The sequence below is a fragment of the Panthera tigris genome, chromosome F2 (assembly GCF_018350195.1).
Source record: "Panthera tigris isolate Pti1 chromosome F2, P.tigris_Pti1_mat1.1, whole genome shotgun sequence".
Lineage (NCBI taxonomy): Eukaryota > Metazoa > Chordata > Mammalia > Carnivora > Felidae > Panthera > Panthera tigris.
This window is the reverse complement of record NC_056676.1, coordinates 78,205,464-78,224,507: the sequence shown is the minus strand read 5'-3', so window position 1 is coordinate 78,224,507 and position 19,044 is coordinate 78,205,464. Positions and strand designations below refer to the sequence as shown.

Genomic DNA, 19,044 nt, shown 5'->3' with positions numbered 1-19,044 from the left:
GACACTCACACTCCCGAGGCCCGGGGGAAATGCCCTGGTTTGGGGATATGGGAGCCAGGGCATGGCACCCAAGGAAACTGGTAAGGGCACCAGCTTTGGAATCAGAAAAAAAAATGATTCTCAGACTGGCTCTGCCCATACTGGCTCTGGGAACTCACACAGGCTTCTAACCCCATGTCCTGATCTAGCAGTACCTGCCTCAGATAGTGGCTCTGAGGGCCTGGCTGAGCGAGATGTGAAGGCAAGTACAGGACGTGGCCCCTGGTAGGGGCTCCCTACATGTTAACAGAATGGGAGTTTTGAAGGGCCAAAAGCCATGATCCTCCCTGGTGACACTGGCCCCCACCTCTGCCTTAGAGAAGCCCCTCAATCCTCCTCGTTCTGGGGGGGGGGCAGGAAGAATTGCCCACTGGGTCTCACTGTGACAGGTGTGTGGCGAACATCCCTGACATGCTGGGTGCACAGAGGCATGTTCCCTCTTTCACTGGGTGAGGGTCTACATGGCACGTGCCCAGCAGACACATGGCCCACGCCCCTCCCACACTGACCTGCACACCAACACCCAGACCTGAGATTTATCAAGGGCAAGGGTGGCTTCCCGCTTTAATGGGGCACGTGCTCCCCCTGGTGTCAGAGATCCAGAACCGCAGCGGGAGGGTTTGGCATGGAGGGGCCCTCAGAGCTTTGCAGGCAGGAGTGATTCCTCCTTTGAGTCGTTCGACCCAGGATGACGCACTTAGTCTCATAGGACTGAAGGGCTGTGAGACCCAACAGAGCCAGCCTCGGCCCCCCGTGTCCGGAAGGTGCTCGGGATGAGGACGGGTTCCCTTGCACCTGCGTGCACACACACGTCCCTGTCGGTGAAGGATTGTGAGTGTCGGAAGAGGTCTTAGGGTTCTGGGAATACAGCCGCCTTTCTTCTGTCCTCGCTTTTCATTGTTTCAACCCAGTTGGGAAACTGAGTCTCAGAGCAGGGTAGACTCTGCAGGCGGCAGCCCACGTTGGTGGAAAACAGCATTAGAACTCAGGTCCCTGACCTCCAGCTCTCCTCGGTCCCCTGTTCACATCACAGCCCTTGCTGTCCCGTGAACTTGACTCTGCTGGCCCCTTGTCTCTGGTTGGTTTTTCTCTCCTTCCCCACCCTACGTAGCCACTCTGCTTTGCTTAACTAGCTTCTAACGTTGCACCTTCCACATGGCACACATTGTTCTGTGCATTTTGCAGATATTGATTGGCTCACCTAATTCTCACCAGAGCCTTAAGAGGTAGCTGCTGTATTTATAAATTGGAGATAGAGTCAGAGATGCCAAGTGACTGGTCCAAGGTCACACAGCTTGGGATGTGGGAGAGCCAGGCTTCGAGTCTGAGTTTTGGGGTTGACTGCGGCTCCCTGTACCTCTGCACACCCCCCACCACCGGGCCCTCGCTGCCACTGTCTTCCAGGAACCAAGCAGGTGGTCAGCTGTCCAAACCCTGTCCTCTGTTGTGCTGATGCGGTCAGTACAGTGGTGACAAGTCAAACAAAACCATACAACGGCAAAACAAAGCTAAGTCTCAGACTTTACGTGGGACATGCCCTTTCTAGTTCTGCCTCCGGCCCCGTCCTTCCCTTTTGCTTCCCGTCGCATGCCTCAGCTGGGCTTCTGTAGGCACTTCGGTTAGAGACCCTGCTCCGTAGACAGCTGTCTTCTGTCTGTCTGTGTCTGGGCTCTCCCTCAGCTTCTCTCTCCCCTTGTCCACCCTGGCCTGGTCATTTTTCTCTTCCCGCATCCCCCTGCTGGTGAACACACACATCTGTCGGCACTCTGGCTGTGTCCCACCTGGCCCTGCTCTCCGCGTGCTGGCTGGGGACAGGCAGCTGGTGCTGGAGCTCACCTGTGGCTTTCCCGAGTTGCTGCTGGGAGAAATCTTGCTTCCGGGCCTCACTGATCTTGATGTGCAGGTGCGAGGGAGTAAGAAATGGGGCTTGAGCAACAGGCAGAGCCCTCTGCTTTGTGATAGACCTTGTGAAATTGTACTCAGTTGACACGGTTTTTTTGTTTTGCTGAACCCTGGGGAAGTGCCACATTCAGGGGTGACATGTAGTAGGCTGGCCCTGTCTAAGGAAGAGAGCTCTGGGCTGGCCATCAGGAGACCTTGTCTTCAGGCCTGCCACTGTCACACAGGTTCTGTGTGACCCTGGACTAGATATACCCCTAAGGTCAGTTTTCTCACCTATAAAGTGAAGGCACTGGATTCCATGGGTTCTGAGACCTTGTCAGTTCCATGGGAGAGACCAGAATGCTCCCCCAGTGTCCTCTGCTCAGGCCCCAGGGGCAGTAGAAATAGAGGGGGAAGGGTCCAGAGACCCAGGCTCTGTTGTCAATGCAAGCACATCCTGCCGGGGTTGAGTGGCTTTCTATCTGGGCCCCCGTTTCCTCATCGACGGTCTGCCCTCGGACCTGCCAACCTCATGGCAGGTGGAGGACGAGAACGTTGGTAACTAATGTGGAATTAGTTGGCAGAGAGAAAAATCCTCTCTGTTCGCCCAGAGCTCATGTAATGAAGAGACGTTTTTAGAGAATGAATGTGTAATCGTGCTTGAAAATGGAAAGGTGTACATCATTGCTCTAGAACTTCTGAAATCATTTCTGAAGGGCAGAGAACACGTATGCCTAAGTTTACTTAGATGCGGGAGAGAAACTACAAAGCAAGCTGCAGAGCTGGGGAGGCTCCACTCCGGGGCTGTGGGCAGCAAAGAACCTGGGGCAAATATCGGTGCTTCACTGGGGCCCTGGCTTGAGGGTGCTGAGTTGGGTGGCTCCTCCCCTGACCTCTGCTTCAGTGGGCCCGTGGGAAGCGTCAGTGTTTGCCCCCAGACTAACAGAGAAAACAGGTACCCAGCAACGGCCAGAGGAATGGAAGCATTCAGACCAAGAAGAAAAGCTGATGCCTCCCCGCTGTCGGGTCCACCTGACCCTGTGGTTCCTGGCTGTGAGCTGCAGGGAGGTGACTCATTCCCTGCAGGCAGGCCAATAGGACCAGCGTGGCAAAAATGAGCAGAAGACCAAGACTCTGATTCAATCATTCAGAGAAAAGCGACATCCTGAAAGATACACCTTTAAAATAGAAAACAAAAAGGCAAAGAAGGAACAACTTAGTACATCAGTTATAGAGAAATACAGTCAAAAGAACTTTCGCATGTAGCCTTCTGGTCACTCAATAAATGTCAGTGGGGGCCACACCGCGTCTCCGGGCTGGGCAGTGGGGGGTGCCCTCATGGGAAGGGTGAACACACCTCAGGCCTCACGTGAGCGAGAAGGATGGTGACACAGGTAATAGATGCAAATCGAATTAATGGCAAAATGAGGGACACAGTGAGACAGGCTGGGGAAGGATGGGTGTCTAATTTGAATTAAAAGGCCAAAGAGATGACTTTGAAGTGAGCCCTGAAGGGTGCTGAGGAGCCAGCAGAGGGAACAGTAAGCACAGCCTGTGGAAATGAGAGAAGCCGCCATGTTGGGGAGACTCTGAGAAGGAAGCCATGGTGGCTGGGGTGGCACTTAGTAGAATGTTCATATTAACATGGACCCCCCCCCCCACCGTCATCAGCTGAGTTCTCAGTGGGGAGAAGACACAGCTGGGGACATTAGACAAGGAGTTATCCCATGAGAGGAACACACCGACATCTGTGGACTTTGGCTCAAGAGAACCGTGCTGGGCTGGGAGAAAGATGGCGGCATCTGCTCACCACCTGTCACAAGCAGGTGTTTTGGATAGGTTATCTCCTCCCTTAGTCATAGGTGTCTTCCCAGGAAGGGGTTATCATCATCCCCGTGACACATGGTCAACAGAAACAACCTCAGAGGCAAAGTGACTTGCCTGAGATTATACAGCTAAGAAAGACAAGCCCAGCTTTGAACGCAAGCAGGTGCGTGGGCGTTGGATGGATGCGTGAATGATCGCTTACCGTTAGCCAGCAATTCACTTTTAATTCCAGGCCCTGGGGACGTAGTGGACGTTCATGCATATCCACTGGATGAATGAATGGAGAAAGACATGCTCAGTTTCATTAACTGCATCACAAACCCCACAAGTCCGTTACTTGGACCCTAGGAGATGAAGAGACCGTGTGGTTCCGAGAGGCTACATGGCCTTCCCTTGGTCACAGATTTGGGAAATGCAAAGCAGGGAATAGGGATCTGGTTTCTCTGACCTTTGACTTATGCACTTTGACCCCCGATGCACATATATTGTAGCCTGGTGTGTGTGTGTGTGTGTGTGTGTGTGTGTGTGTGTGTGTCTTGTATCCAAAGATGCTGGGTTGAGAGTAAAGGTTAGAAGAGTAAGACGCTAAAAACCTTTGCATTCCCTGATCATGGCCCTGACCCCAGAGATGTACATTGGTTCTTCATTTCTTCATTTTCCTTCCTTTTCCAGGGGGAGCGAGGCCTGGATGGATTCCCTGGGAAGCGTGGGGAGACGGGAGAGCAGGTAAGCAGGCATTGGCTCTGGTGGCCTAGGCTTTGTCGGAGGACAGGATCAACTGGGGCCAGATAGAAAGCTCTGTGGGGCCTGATTGCCTTGGGCTCTGGCTCAGCTGGAGGCTCCAGGAGGCCCAGTGACCAGACTCCAGCTTACGGTCATACAGTCCTCCTCCAACACCAGGGTATTGGGATCCCTGAGAACACACCCATTTCAATACGTTCTAACCTCGTTGACCCATGTGACAATTGCAGTAAAGGCCAGGGACGACGTGCATGTGATGTGTTCATTGGTGTCTCTTCTGTGAGAGTAAAAGATTACAAACAACACGGAAGCTTCTCACTGAGGAACTAGTCGAACAAATCAGGGGGTTATAGTTGAGCTATAACCATATAGTTACAGAGGAATAATATGAAGCCATGGAAATTAATGAAACCCCTAACATGCTGATAGGGACGTTCCATAGATACTCGGTTAAGTGGAAAGTACAGGCAAGTGTAGATTGGTGCGGGAAATTGCACTGAGGACTTACGCAGATGTGCACTCTCTCTGAAACCTACTGTTTTTGTTCATGGCCTCCGGAAGAGGCCCCTCACTGACTTGTGGAAGGGAACGGAAGGGAATTCTCATGCACACAAATTTTGAACCTTGGGGGAATGTGTTCTCCAAAAAGTAACTAAATTTAATTATTTAAATGGTTAAAGCTGTAAATAAAACCTAAAATTCTACATCTGCTTGAAGACAATTGGGAAAATACGTATTTGTATACCATAATACATTATCAGTCCATTAATATGTTCATATTACTAGCTTAGAGATAAAATAATAACATAAATTAACTAAATTTGATATACAAATCCCTTGCCATGTATTAATTTCAATATACTATATTGACATAAATTAAATCTATGGATAATCTCAGCACCCCCAAATAACATCTTGGTTTTGTGTGTATTGTCACTTAACAGATTGGAACAGTACCTTTTTTTTAATTTAATTTTTTATTTTTAAAAATTTACATCCAAATTAGCATATAGTGAAACAATGATTTCAGGAGTAGATTCCTTAGTGCCTCTTACCCATTTAGCCCATCCCCACTCCCAACCCCTCCAGTAACCCTCAGTTTGTTCTCCATGTTTATGAGCATCTTATGTTTTGTCCCCCTCCCTGTTTTTATATTTGTTTCCCTTCCCTTATGTTCATCTGTTTTGTCTCTTAAAGTCCTAATATGAGTGAAGTCATATGATTTTTGTCTTTCTCTGACTAATTTCACTTAGCATAATACTCTCCAGTTCCATCCACGTAGTTGCAAATGGCAAGATTTCATTCTTTTTGATTGCCGAGTAATACTCCATTGTATATATATACCACATTTTCTTTATCCATCAATACCTTTTTATGTCTTGCCCCTTCCTTTCACATTATGTCATAAACATGTAGCCATTTTCTTAAATATTCACCAGGGACAGGACTCCAGTGACCACTTAGTATTCTATGGTATGAATGTGCTATCATTTATTCATTTTTGTTGCTTAAAAATATTTATTGCGTGCCGCCCCTGTGCCAGGGCTGACTCTTTTTTTTTTAATGTTTATTTATTTTTGAGAGAGAGGCAGAGCACAAGCAGGGGAGGGGCAGAGAGAGAGAGGGAGACACAGAATAGGAAGCAGGCTCCAGGTTCTGAGCTGTCAGCACAGAGCCCAACGCGGGGCTCGAACTCAGTGAACAGTGAGGTCATGACCTGAGCCGAAGTCAGATGCTCAACCGACAGAGCCACCCAGGTACCCCAGGGCTGACTCTTAACACTAGAAATACCCACCTGCTGATGGCCCAGAAGGAAAACCCCCTTCTTGCAGGGGAAAGGCAACCAAATAATGAACAGCAAGTAGGAAGATACTGATGGTGTGGAGGCAGCGGTGAGGGACAGTGAGCCTCATGGAGGGGGTCCTCCTATGAGGGGACACTTGGTCTGTTCTCATCTTTGCTGTTTATAGGAAAAAAAGGAAGCAAGAGAGCTCACATATACATCTTTGAGCACATCTCTAATTATGCCTTGAGAATGAGCTCCTATGAAAGTTCCTTGTCCACGGGGATGAACACTGGTTGTCCATCTGCCTTCCAGATTCTTCCTCCTCTTAGGAGGAGACTCACAGGAGGGCCCCCGGGGTGGTGTGGCTCAGGGCCCCTCCTCACTCCGCTCCGGCAGGAGCTTTACCTCCTCTGCTCTCCACTGGGACCCTCTTAGAAGGCTTCCTGGTGGGAACCCTGGGAAGGAGGAGGGCAGTCTGTAGCATCTCCCACACTGGCCGTCCAGGGCCTTGGTTTTCCCTGCTGCACTGGCTGATCCTAGCCCAGAGTCCAGGCAGCCCTTTCCCTCCGCCCTCGGCCCTGGAGACCTAACTGGTCCTCAGCATCTTCTAAAGAGTCCATGATGCCCCACAGATCATGGATGCCTGCTTCCGCCTCTCATTCGGAATTTCTCCAGTGTGTCCTCATATCCTTCAGGAAACTGTCCTTGCCTCTCAGAATGGGTGTTCCACACACCACAGTACGGCTAAGTCCAGAGGGGACCACACGGAATGTGACATTTGGCGGGGGGTGGGGTGGGGGTGGTCACTGAGAAGGAATTTTCCGGCAGGAAGTCCCATCCAGGAAGTCTGATCTGTGATTTCTGGGGGGAAAATGCAGATGAGAGCTTTGGGGCTGCAAGGCCCTGACCTCCTCCTTCCTGGCTTACTGCTGGTGACAGTCCTCCCTTTCTTTCCTCCAGGGAAGACCTGGCCCTCCTGGCGTGGCAGGGCCCCAGGGAGAGAAGGTAAGCCGGGCCTGGGGAGAGACAGGCTCTGGGCAGGTGGGCACGGTCATGGCCACCTGAACAAATCAGGGCCCAGGCTGGAGTTCTGGGAACCGAGTGTAGACAGAGGTGATGAGCTGGGCCTCAGGAATTCAGCTCACAAGAAATTTCTGGTTATTTTATTTAAATTTTGTTTTCCTACTTTGAGGAATAAAAATCCATTAAGAAATCCCTGTTATATAATACCCAGACATTATTAAAATATTTTGCTACTTAAATTGCTTTTGGGGCTAAGGCAGGCTGTGAATTAATACCAAACAAAATCTGACAGATTCTTCCTCTTCTTCTTCCATTTTTCCTTCTCTCCTCTCTGCAACATTTTAAAAAATGTGGTGTTTTTTTTTCTTACCAGAATAATAATTCTGAAAATGTACTAGATCTTTCATAAATAAAATAAAGATCGCATCTCATCATACTGGCCATGTCCTTTAGAACATTCAACAAGGCCTCACTCAGTAAATTTGCTGCTTAGAATTTCCGTATCTCGGTGGGAAAAAAAATGCATGTAAAAAGTCTTGGCAGGTTGTGAAATGCTGTGAAAATGTACATGAAGACAATAGCTTTCCTAAGCATGCAGGGTGGCAGGGAAAATTAGGAAGGGGTGGTGTTTTCTGGGTTATGATAAAAGGAAAAGAGCATGAGTTCCAGATTCTTCCATAAGCCCTTAGGAAGGGCATCCAGCATCGGGTTTGAGAATAGCTGGGGAGAGTGGGAGGGGGGAGGAAGGGGTGGGGGAGGAATCCAGGTAAACTAAGGTGGATTCAGGCCAAGAAGATCACATCTATTCAGGGTCACACCGTGGAGCTCAGGTGAAGGTCACTGCCTGGTTCGCACGAGTCCCAGCAAATGCAGAGAAAGGCTGCTGTGACTCTTCGTGGAAGCAGACAGGGTTTGTATTATAAATAAATAAACAGATCTACAGGCTGAAGAAGCCTCACCTTAGGAATGGCGGCTGGAGAACGTTGATGTCTTCCAAACTTGCTCACTTGGGCTTCAGTTCTAATGGAGTTAAGTTATTCTCTCTCCCAAGTATTTTTAGAGTTGAGATTTATATTGTTATATTATCCTAGCATCAGGATTTTAATATATTCCCGCAGTTCCTTGACAGGGGATTCTAAATTCTAAAATAAGTCATTTATTTCAAGTCACTAAGAGGGAATGATCCTTGAGGTTTGGGTCTAGGTGACTCCTGCTACTGTGTGTGTGTGTGTGTGTGTGTGTGTGTGTGTGTGTGTGTGTGAGAGAGAGAGAGAGAGAGAGAGAGAGAGAGAGAGAGAAAGAAATATCAGCCTTCCACCTCATTTATAGATGTTTTTGGTTTTTGGCCCCTGCAGTTTGGGAAGCAGCTTAGTTATCACTTATTATGATGAATACAGCAGAAGGTCTAAGACAAGGTGACAGGTCATGGCAGTATTTGGGTCATTCACTGGAATAACCAGGAAACCAGTGATGCTCAGGTGATAGGATGCCTCACAACTCATTCTAAGAGAACATCATCTAGACAAATCTTAGATGTTTTATTATTTGAGAAAGCCATCAGAACCACAAAGCTGGTCTTTGATACGTCCTGACTCTACAGATGAGAGAACAGAGGCCCAGAAAATTAGGGTGTCTTGTTTCAGACCCCACAGTGGCCTTGGACCAAGGTGCACAGGACTCCCTGCCCACACAGTGATGGGCCGCAGATCTCAGTGGCCAGGATGTGCTCCTTGTGCCGTGTTAAGAGTCCTACTTGACTGACTCCATGCTTGTGTTGGTTGTCTATTGCCGCATAACAATCTTCCTGAACCTTGGAAGTGTAGACCAGCCGTCAGGTGGTCTCACATCATCTCAGAGGGCCAGGATCTAGGGCAGCATGTCCTGGTCCAAGGTCTTTCGTGAGGTTGTGGCCAGGCCTCCAGCTAGGGTGTGGCTAGCTGAAGAATCTGCTTCCAAGCTCATACACATGGTCTTCGTCAGGGCCTCAGTTCCTTGATGGCTGTTGGCCACAGGCTCTGCTTCTGCATTACACGGCCTCTCTGTAGAGCTGCTCACAAAAGGGGAAACTGCTTCCCTGGAGCGGGTGGTGAGTGACCTGAGGTCGGGGTGATGTGGGTCCACATGGAGGCCACCATCATTGTTGTAACTTTATCTCGGAGGCCGCACAGCGTCCCTTCTGCTGTGCGCTGCTGGTCATGTGGCCTAGCACTGGCACCGTGTGGGAGGTCACTGTGCAAGGTGAGGAACACCAGGGGGCGGGGCTTCTGGGGGCCATCTGGGGGGCTGACTACCACAATGGCTAAAATGACCATTGCAAAAAAGGCATCACCTATGTAATAATGCAAAGAAATGATTCATGGACAGACTATTAGTCTGTTCTATTACTTACTAGCTTTTTGACCTTGAACAAGTTCCTAAGCATCCCCATCCCTAAGATGGGAAAGAGTATCAGAGGGGAAGAGGACCTTAGAACAAGGCCAGGCAGATGGAAAGGCTCTAGTATCTATTAGCTACAGACACACAATTATTACGGATGAACGACAGGATCGTAGTTTTCCTTAATAGTGATTTAATAGGTCAGGACACTGGCTCTCATAGTCTGTAAAATTACCTGAGCCGGTGAGAAAGCACGTACCCGTTAATTTCATAACTGTTATCGAAAATTCACTCTTTATAGTGTGATGATGATGAATACAACAATAAATACTACAAAAGTAAATGTGGAAACGAGGCTGAAGCATAGTGGAAATGAAAGAAAGGCAATGAAGTCATGAACCCAGAAGATTCATTATTCAGCTACATGTATCTAATTATCTCTCATTTAAATATATGTGTGTGTGTGTATATATATATATATATATATATATATATATATATATATATATATAAAAGATGGCCACACAGAAATTACAGTATAGCCCAGAATGTCTTCGAAGAATCATGTTACCAAAATATTAATAAGGTTTCTGGGAGCCTAGGGAAAAAATAATTTTGGCCGGGGGTGGGGGTTGAAGGACGTTCATTCACGGAGAAATGGAGATATGTGAGCTGATTTCTGAGGGCATGGAAGTTGTCATGTGTAGACGTCATAGAAGCATCTGGAGAGGGTCTAGAATGGTAAAAAAAAAAAAAAAATGCAGCGTGTGAGTGTGTGTGCACGTCTGTGGGGGTGGGTGCGTGATGGTGCCACAGAGGGGAAAAACCAGCATCGCGAGGTGTTTCTGAGGTAGGACCCCATTACTGTAAGTGCAAGACAGAGACAAGGTACAGCAAGAAAGGTGGGTGCTCGTTAACTCTCAGTTTTGCTGTGTAGCCAAAATTCTGCAAAAAAAATAAAGTCTATTAAAAGAACATTTAGTTGGGATCTTAGAAACTTTTCCGAGTCTCGGGCAGCCAGTGGGGACAGTGGAGTTGTGGCTGTGTCAGTGGCAGCGAAAACACACCCTGTCCACATGGTGGGACCTCCCACGCAGCGCAGGACCACGCACGTGCCTGGAGTCCCTCATTCTGGCTCCTCGGCATTGGCATTTAAGAGATGCTTTCATATTTATCCAGAAGCTCATTCATCCTTTGCTAGCCTACTCAATAGCACTTTGTTCTTGCTTCCCCACACTCCCTGAGCTAGCCTCAGGGGAAAATGAGGAGTTGTATCCCCAAACTGTGTGGGGGCACATGGGCTACAAGTTGTGTCCTTGTTTAGAGCTATGGGGCACTAGAGTCATAGCAGTGAAGATTTTTCTATGGCCACAGTCACCAAATATGCCCCCACGTAGAACCAAGATGTGACTCACACCCTGGAAACCTGACGCAGCCACAGCCGTCATAGGCCAGGTGACCCGGAGGTGCTGGGGCAGGGGACACAGAGCAAGTCTTTTGCACCTGATGACTTCGTGAAAACAGATGGGAGTGATCACAGCATCTGTGTTACTTCTTTGATAAACATGAAATGCTGACCACGTGCTGAACCGGGGACTTGGCACGAAGGATGCGCCATAAGGTGTCATCACCACCCTGGCTGTGTCCACTGTGGTGCCCGTACCGCAGGTGCTCACTGAAGAGTGGACCAAGAGCTGGAAGGGACTGTGAAAGCACCAACCGGATTCTGGGCTGGATGCGCAGAAGGGAGAAAATAAAAGCTCCCGTGATCTTGGTACAAAGATAAGAATTAGACGCAGAAAATCTGTCAGGAGGAGCGGGGGAGGCCCAGCATGGCGGGAGCATGAGCTGGGGCTCAGAGGAGGCAGTGGTCCCATGGACTTGTGTGGATATCAAGGGCCCCGAAGGGGGGCGGGACCAGCAGAGGAAGGTGGCAGAAGGTACACTGGTGACGTGTGTGTCATTTCTGCGCAGGGTGACGTGGGGCCTGCAGGACCTCCTGGGGTACCGGGCTCTGTGGTAAGTGGGCAGCCATTCCAAGCGGTGGGAATCCCAGGCTCATGTGCTGATGGCATTGGGCGTGTGGAAAGGTCCTCGCCTCTAAGAATGAGCAAGAACTCTTCTGACCCCGTGAGCTGGAATACAAGACTTTGAACACTAAAGTGGGATAAAATCGGAGAAAAGTCAGAAATTGCTGCGTTACGGCAGGCTGTGCGAATACTGTTACCGGAGCTGAGGGGAATGGTCGTTGAAAAAAGGCCACCCTCTTTGCTGACACATGGTTTGTCCCACAGGTGCAGAGAGAGGGCCTGAAGGGCGAGCAGGTAAGGGGAATCCGGGTCCTCCCCCTGTGGGGCTCCAGGTAGGAGCAGAGATGGAAAGGCTACCACCGTGGGGTCGAAGCTGCTTTTTGAGCTCAGATGGAGCCTTCCAGAGATGGGCCAAGTTGATTTTCCACCAGGAATGCACATTCCTGCTCTATATCTCTGGGTCGCTTTTTGGAACTCCGGACGTAGACTCTGAGTCAGCAAAGGGTCCTGAGTCATGGGGATGGGGAGCTGTGGCTAATGTGTGTTTGGCTTCTGTTACCAGGGAGCTCCAGGACCACGAGGCCACCAGGGCCCACCTGGGCCACCAGGAGCTCCGGTAAGTCACCGTCTCAGCCCAGGGTCTGCTCTGAACACATCTAGGTCTGGAACACAATGGTTTTCCACCGCTTAGCTCTTTGGTATTGCAGAAGCTGGTCCCATCCCCTCAGACGACAGGCGGTGGTGTTACCATCTTACACAAGAGTAGGCTGAACCCTGACCAGTGACATTACTGGCCACAGACCAGGCAGTTACCAAGTGTGGAACTGGAATTGAAACCCAGACAGCCTGACTTCCCAGCACCACCCCCCCAGGCAAAAAGAGGTCATTAGTGGGATTTCTGGTGTGCAGTCTGGTGTTTAAGTTTCCATTTACTTATTTATTTAATGTTTATTTTTGAAAGGGGGGGGGGCAGAGAGAGAGGGAGACACAGAATCTGAAGCAGGCTCCAGGCTCTGTCTGAGCTGTTAGCACAGAGCCGGATGCAGGGCTTGAACTCACAAACCACAAGATCATGACCTGAGCTGAAGTTGGATGCTTAACTGACTGAGCCACCCAGGAGTCCCCTAAAAAGTAGGCTCCATGTCTAATGTGGGGCTCGAACTCAACGACCCTGAGATCAAGAGTCACATCCTGGCAACATGCTGCTGCCCCTTTCAAATTACCATGTCTTATCGAAGGTAATAAGACGGCTGTTACTGTGAAATGTCCATAAATCAGATTTATATGAAGCCATCAGGACCCATTCCTCATTAGGGTAAATGTGTATGGTTTTGTTGGGGTGAAGCTGGAAGAAATCTAGCAGATGTTTAATTCCAGTATAATTAGAACAATTTCATGTCAAAAAGTTCAGGTCAGAAGCGCCACCTCTGTCTCTGTAACCTTGAATGTCTTGTTTAACTTCTCTAAGGCTTGGTCTCCAGAGCTCCCCACGATTATGATAACCGTTGGGAGATTTAACAGTAGAAAAAGGCAGGTAATGTGTGCTCTCAGTGTTTGGATTTCTGTGCATACATGCATATATATTTCAGATCTATAATTGGCAAGTGCTGAAAGTCTATAGTATATATGTTTCTATGCAAACAGACGCATGTTAAATCTGCAAGAGGGAAGGTATTATTTTTGTTTTACCAATGAGGACCTTAGTACGGAGATATTGAACGGATTGTACACAGTCACACAACTATTAAGAAGTAGAAATGAGCTTTGGACCTAGATATGTCTGTCAAACCCATGCTCTTTTTACCTCTGAGTGCACAAGCTAGTGATACTTTTCTGAAATGTATAAAGGGGAATTATTTTCTTCACGTCCCCCACGAAAGAGTAAGAAACTAACAGTGCCTAGCCCTGATGAATGAAGACACAGCCTTCTTGACCTCTCATTCTGGATCCTCCCTTTTATGCAGATTTTCTTACAATAAATGAAACAGGGGACAGAAGTAAGAACCCTTAAATGTTTGTGGTCAAATATTAACGCTGGAGTTAGAGGGATGAAAACACATGGGTAGATGTCATAGTTTAATGAAGGAGATAGGAAAAAAATAACTGTTGAGTAAGCACTTGCAATCTCTAGATGATTAAAAAGATTCCCTGCGTGTGTTGTTCCTGCGGTCCATCTTGTGGGACAAGGACACACAGCCCTGAACCCTCAGCACATTCAGACACCAGAGTGCTCGAACCCTGTAGCCCCGGATGGGGCTGTTTGAGGTTCTGAAGCTGTCCCCCCTGCTAGATGCTCTCCATAGAATGGGACTTAGTGCAGAAAGTGGTGTTGGTGACGGAATTCTATTGCAAGGAGTTCAGAAACACAACAGCCTGCCCCAAGACTTGTTGAAAGGGAGACCCGTGAGGAGAGACCAGGACTGGAAGATTCTGAGGTCAGGACCGATGTCTCTCCCCTGTCTAAATACACAGTTTATCTCATAGTGGGGACTTAGTTCATGCTTGTAGAGGAGTGGCCCTCTAACGCTGTTTAAGAGGAGCACTAAAGTGGGGCCTGACTGCTGTGTGAGCTCACAAGGAGCGAGACGGCCACGGAAGGAAGGCGCTTGGGATCGAACTGCAACGTCTGGTCTCATGTCCCAGTTCTTCCACCAGATAGCCCTGTGTCTTTGCTGACGTTACTTACCCTCTCTGATCCTCTTTTGCTTTATTCCGTACCTAGAAATCATCATCACCGTCGTCATCCACGTGAACGTGCTGTGAGGGCTATATGAGCTCATGTGCCAAGCCGTGCTCTGTGCAGCCTTATTAAGCCCAGTACCCTTATCAGTTGCCATTTCTGTCTGGTTTGAATCCCCAGCAGCACCTGGCCCTGGGCCTTCCGCAGAGCAGTCGCTCCCTAAATATTCATTGGCTTGAATCAAACTGAGAAGCTGGCTTCGGTGACTTCTGTGGGGAATGGAAAATTTTGGAGTTTGTGTTCAGCAGTCCCAGCGAGAGGAAAATGTATCCCCTTCTCTAAATGGAAAACAGTGCACAGTGTTTTGCATCCAAATGCTGGAGCTGTCCAGGAGGCGTGCAGCCTTCATCCTTTTCCCGAGACAAGACAGGCCCTGGCCATTTTATCAATGTCTGCTGGAGCGAAATAAAGAAGGGAAAGTGCACGGATCAAACGCAAGGTGTTTGTTGATGCTTAAGGAAAACTCGCTCATGCAGAGTCTTTCCTCGCTGTGTGCCCTGAGCTCGGCAAGATAATCCTTGCGGGGAAAGGAGATTTAAACCTGTAGTTTCTGCAGGCTTTCCATTCGTGTGTTTATTTCCATGGTGTTATTAAGAGAAAAGAACTTGGATCTAAATACAGTGCTGTCACTTAATAGTCATGCCAAACCTGGCAATGGTAGCTCTCTGTGTGATAGCATTTGTTGACAGTGCGGATTTGGAAGAACAGAGGGGGAGCTTCTGGCCAGGATCCACCTGGGAAGTTGCTGATCGAGCCACAGAGCCGAGGGTCTCATTTGACCACTGCCACCGCATGCCTCACTCGAGGTGCCATCACGTGGGTGTAAATCAGGGTGCGGTCAGGAGGGTGGTGGGTGCTGAACTTGGGGCTTGCTGTGTCCATTCTTCATGTGGTCCTCACATCCACTCGATAGGTGGGTATATCATCCTCACTTCAGAGAGGAGCCACCTGAGGTTCAAGGATGCCAAGGGACTTGTCTGAGGTCATGCAGCAGATATGGAGGGGATCTTGGGGGAAGGATTTGAATTATCAGGTCAGTGTGACCCCTTCCTGCACCAGCGTTCCTTACTCAACTGAAACTGATCTTTCTTAGATAGTTCCGTTTCTTTGTCCAGACTGCCGTATTTTGCACATCACTGTGGACCGAGTCATATACCCCAAGCTAGTTCTTGCTGAGCCAGCGACATTCAGGGGAAATGGCACTGGCCTTACAGCTAAAAACACTTGGGTTCCAGACACTTCTTTTGTGTATGTATTATGCAAAGCTCTAATGCAAGGCATTTGACCGCTACTGTGCTCATCTTTAAAGTGTGGATGGTGTTGCCTACATCTTGGTTGCTGAACATACTTAATTCGGTCCGATAGGTGTGCACGTTTCAAAGTGTTAAGGATTTGGGGCACCTGGGTGGCTCAGTTGGTTAAGTGTCTGACTCCTGATTTCAGCTCAGGTCATGATTTCATGGTTTGTGAGATCAATCCCAGTATCAGGCTCTGTGCTGACAATGCAGAGCCTGCTTGGGATTCTCTCTCCCTCTCTCTCTCCCTCTCCCTCCCTCACTTTCTGTCTCAAAAATAAACATTTAAAGTGTTATAGATTTGAGGGGGCAGGACTTTTTTCCCTCCTGACCTCCCAGTTTCCCCCATTGGGATAGGATGGTATTTTCCTACCCACCGAGAGTGAAAAGGCCAAGTATAACCTATGATGTTGAACTGTGTTTGACCATGGTTCCTTTTTTCCCCCCTTTCTCCTCCTCCTAAAGGGTCTGATGGGTCCCGGAGGCAAGGCTGGACCTCCTGGTTTGCAAGGTCTCCGGGTGAGTAACATAACATGTATTTCTTTTCTGATCCCCGGCTCTCCCACGCCAGGGACCCCATTTCAGCAGCTCAAACAGAGGACATGGTGCCATCTTGTCCTCTTGAAATGACTTTTGGAAGCAGATTGAAGGGTTCGATTTAGTTCACGTGTGGGTCTGGAGTTGGGTCCTGGAGACGTGGGGATAGGTCTGTTGTCTGCCGTGAGTCATGTATATAGAAACCCCCAGCCCCGTGTGATCAGAGCCCCCAGCAGAAGGGAGCCCACAGAGAGAACACAGAGAACTGAGAGAACACAGAGAAAGGCAGGACCCCCGGGGCTTCCTAAAAAACAAGTGATATTTGAGCCAAGTCTCCAGGAAAGAGTTAAAAATAGGGATGAAAAATAGAGAGCTGCCAATAGGCTATTAGCTACTTTAGTCGAAACATCCATATTGTTATTGAGCACTGTAATATCTCAGGGTATTTCATTTAATTTAACTTGAGTTAATTAAGCACCTGTCTTCTTACCCAGATTGTACATACTTTATGGGTTTGATTCGCCGCTAAGCACAGCTCCTGACACAGAGTCCTGTGGTTGAAGGCAGATGGATGAAGAAGCACAGTGAGGCTAGGTGTCCTCTTTGGTGTCCCTACAGTGACTGAGATTGCCCCCCACCCCCCAAATGTGTGTCCCTAGTTCCTAGCAGCGTGCCTGGCACAGAGTAGGGACTCCGTGTTCGCTGACCTCTGGTGCTTAATTAAGCCTGTAGCATCTTTCACTGGTTCACATAGAGACTTCCCAAGGGGCACAGCTACCGAAGATGGGGTGTTCAGTGACCCTGCAGGTGCTCGGTCAGAGGCCAGTCGGCCACTGGTGGACGGGTGGGAATGGGGCCTTCATCCGGCAGAGGCTGTCCAACCCCCTCTGTGGCCTCTGTAGCCCGGAGATTCTGTAGCTCGGTGAAGTGGACGGTGTTACGGATGTGTCGTGGATTCCCTCTGTGTAAGGGGGCTGCACCCACCCTCCCATCATGCTTTGTATCCTCAGTTCTGAAACTGGGCGACCTGCTTTTGTGACTCCGCAGACCCCAACCTGTCCTTACCCACCAGTGAACTTCCTCCTTTGGTTTTCAAACACCGCTGCACCCTATAACCATCTTGAACCCTTACGATTGTAAGAGGAACTTGTTTGGAAGGCTAGCTGGGACGTGGAAAGGTACCATGTAGGAGGGTTGGGTGGGAGAGCGGGAAGCCTTCATCCCACTAGAAGAACTTGGATGTTCAACCTCAGATTCAGCACCACCAGCCCGGGCCTCAGTTTCCCTGGCAAAGCCGGGTCGCTTCTCTCCTGTACAACGCGAGGGTCCTGGACTGTGCAGCAGGATGCACCCGGGTTTGAAGCTGGCCCTGCTTCTGGGCAGCTGTGTGACCCGACAAGTCACCTAGCCTCTCTGGGCACGTTTCCTCCGTTAGAGTGGAAGGCATCGCCACCGGTCTGGTTTTGGGGAGAAAGCGTGCCCAGGATGGGGTTGCGTCCTTGGTGAGCAGCAAGACGTGGCAGCTGTCACGACTCCCACTCCCCCAACTTGCTCGCGCACAGCCTTTTAAGAGAAAGCAGCAGTCTTTGTACATTATGTAATTGATGTTTAGGTGAGCCTCATTTCGTCTGGTGTCAAACTGATGCAAACATTACTTTTCCTAACGTAGAATTAGATGCCGAGTGGGGCTCTTGATACAAACATGACTACGAAGGTGGTTTTTTTTTTTTTTTAATTGACATTTCTATCTAATTGACTCTCCTAGAAAAGGGGAGGAGGGGAGAGGAAACCTTTTGCTTGGAGCTTGCTTGTTGAGGCCCACGCTTCCTTGGCCATGGCTTCTTGGCCCCCCAAGGGCCATTCGTGTGTTCCCCAGGATGGTTCTTGTCACCCCCAGAAACACCTTTTACTCCTAAGGTTAGCACCAGCCCGCCGTGTGCTGGGAGCCTGTCCTGTCCCAACCTTAACACTGGCCAGGGGCCCTGGGACTTGGATATGTGCACCAGGAATGGAAATTTGAGGGATAAGACAAAGAGACCCAGAGAAGGAACCAGGGTGGAGGGGAGCGCTATGAATTGAGGTATTGAGCTCCATGTGCCAGACCCCAGCGCTCCTAGGGAAGTGTTTATCGGCCCCCTTTGCACAGAGGAAGGGCAGTCTCTGATCTGACACCACCAGCAGCTGCCCCTCGGGGATGCACACCTGGGACTGTGCGTCTCTAAAGCCTGCCTTCTTCTCTCCTCCCATGTGTCCGTCTGCCCACAAAGCTCATGTCATGCTCTTATGACGCGTGGGCACTCAGTTAAATGCTTTGGGAATCTCTGAAGAGATTATGGTCTCAACTTCCAGGCGCTCACACAGCCTGAGGGTCCTGAGAAATATGGACAGATAACCCAAATGCCTCGGTAGGGGCACTGCGGTGTTCAGCAGAGAGGGATCTGGGTGGGAGGGGAGGGCACTGAGAGGGAGTGGGCCCTGGGGACAAGGAAGGGGGATGTCTGAGGTGGCCTTGCAAGAGCCAGGACATTTTAGCAGGAATTGATGGCTGCACTGGAGAGGGTGATGCAGACATAGGAATTGCCCCCTGGAGAGGACATCCTGCCTCTGGACAGAGAGCTGAAGGGGAGGGTGGTGGCCCAGACCAGGGGCAGGGGCTATGGGAGCACCCATCTTGGCCCAACGGTGTGCCAGGTGGTGGGGACACACAGGGTCTGGCACGGGAGAGTGAGCCAAGGGCCACGGGCAGGGCGATGTATTAATGGAGGGAGG

At 49.5% G+C, this 19,044-nt stretch overlaps 1 protein-coding gene across 1 annotated transcript in view; it reads left to right on the top strand.

The window, feature by feature from the left end:
* The window catches only part of COL22A1 (collagen type XXII alpha 1 chain), a 257,921-nt gene that overhangs the window by 108,257 nt on the left and 130,620 nt on the right, over window positions 1-19,044 (top strand). Inside the window, exons 17-22 of the mRNA XM_042973098.1 lie at window positions 4,420-4,473; window positions 7,235-7,279; window positions 11,648-11,692; window positions 11,968-11,997; window positions 12,266-12,319; window positions 16,204-16,257. Coding sequence (XP_042829032.1) covers window positions 4,420-4,473; window positions 7,235-7,279; window positions 11,648-11,692; window positions 11,968-11,997; window positions 12,266-12,319; window positions 16,204-16,257 — 282 coding nt within the window. The remainder of the gene's footprint in view (window positions 1-4,419; window positions 4,474-7,234; window positions 7,280-11,647; window positions 11,693-11,967; window positions 11,998-12,265; window positions 12,320-16,203; window positions 16,258-19,044) is intronic.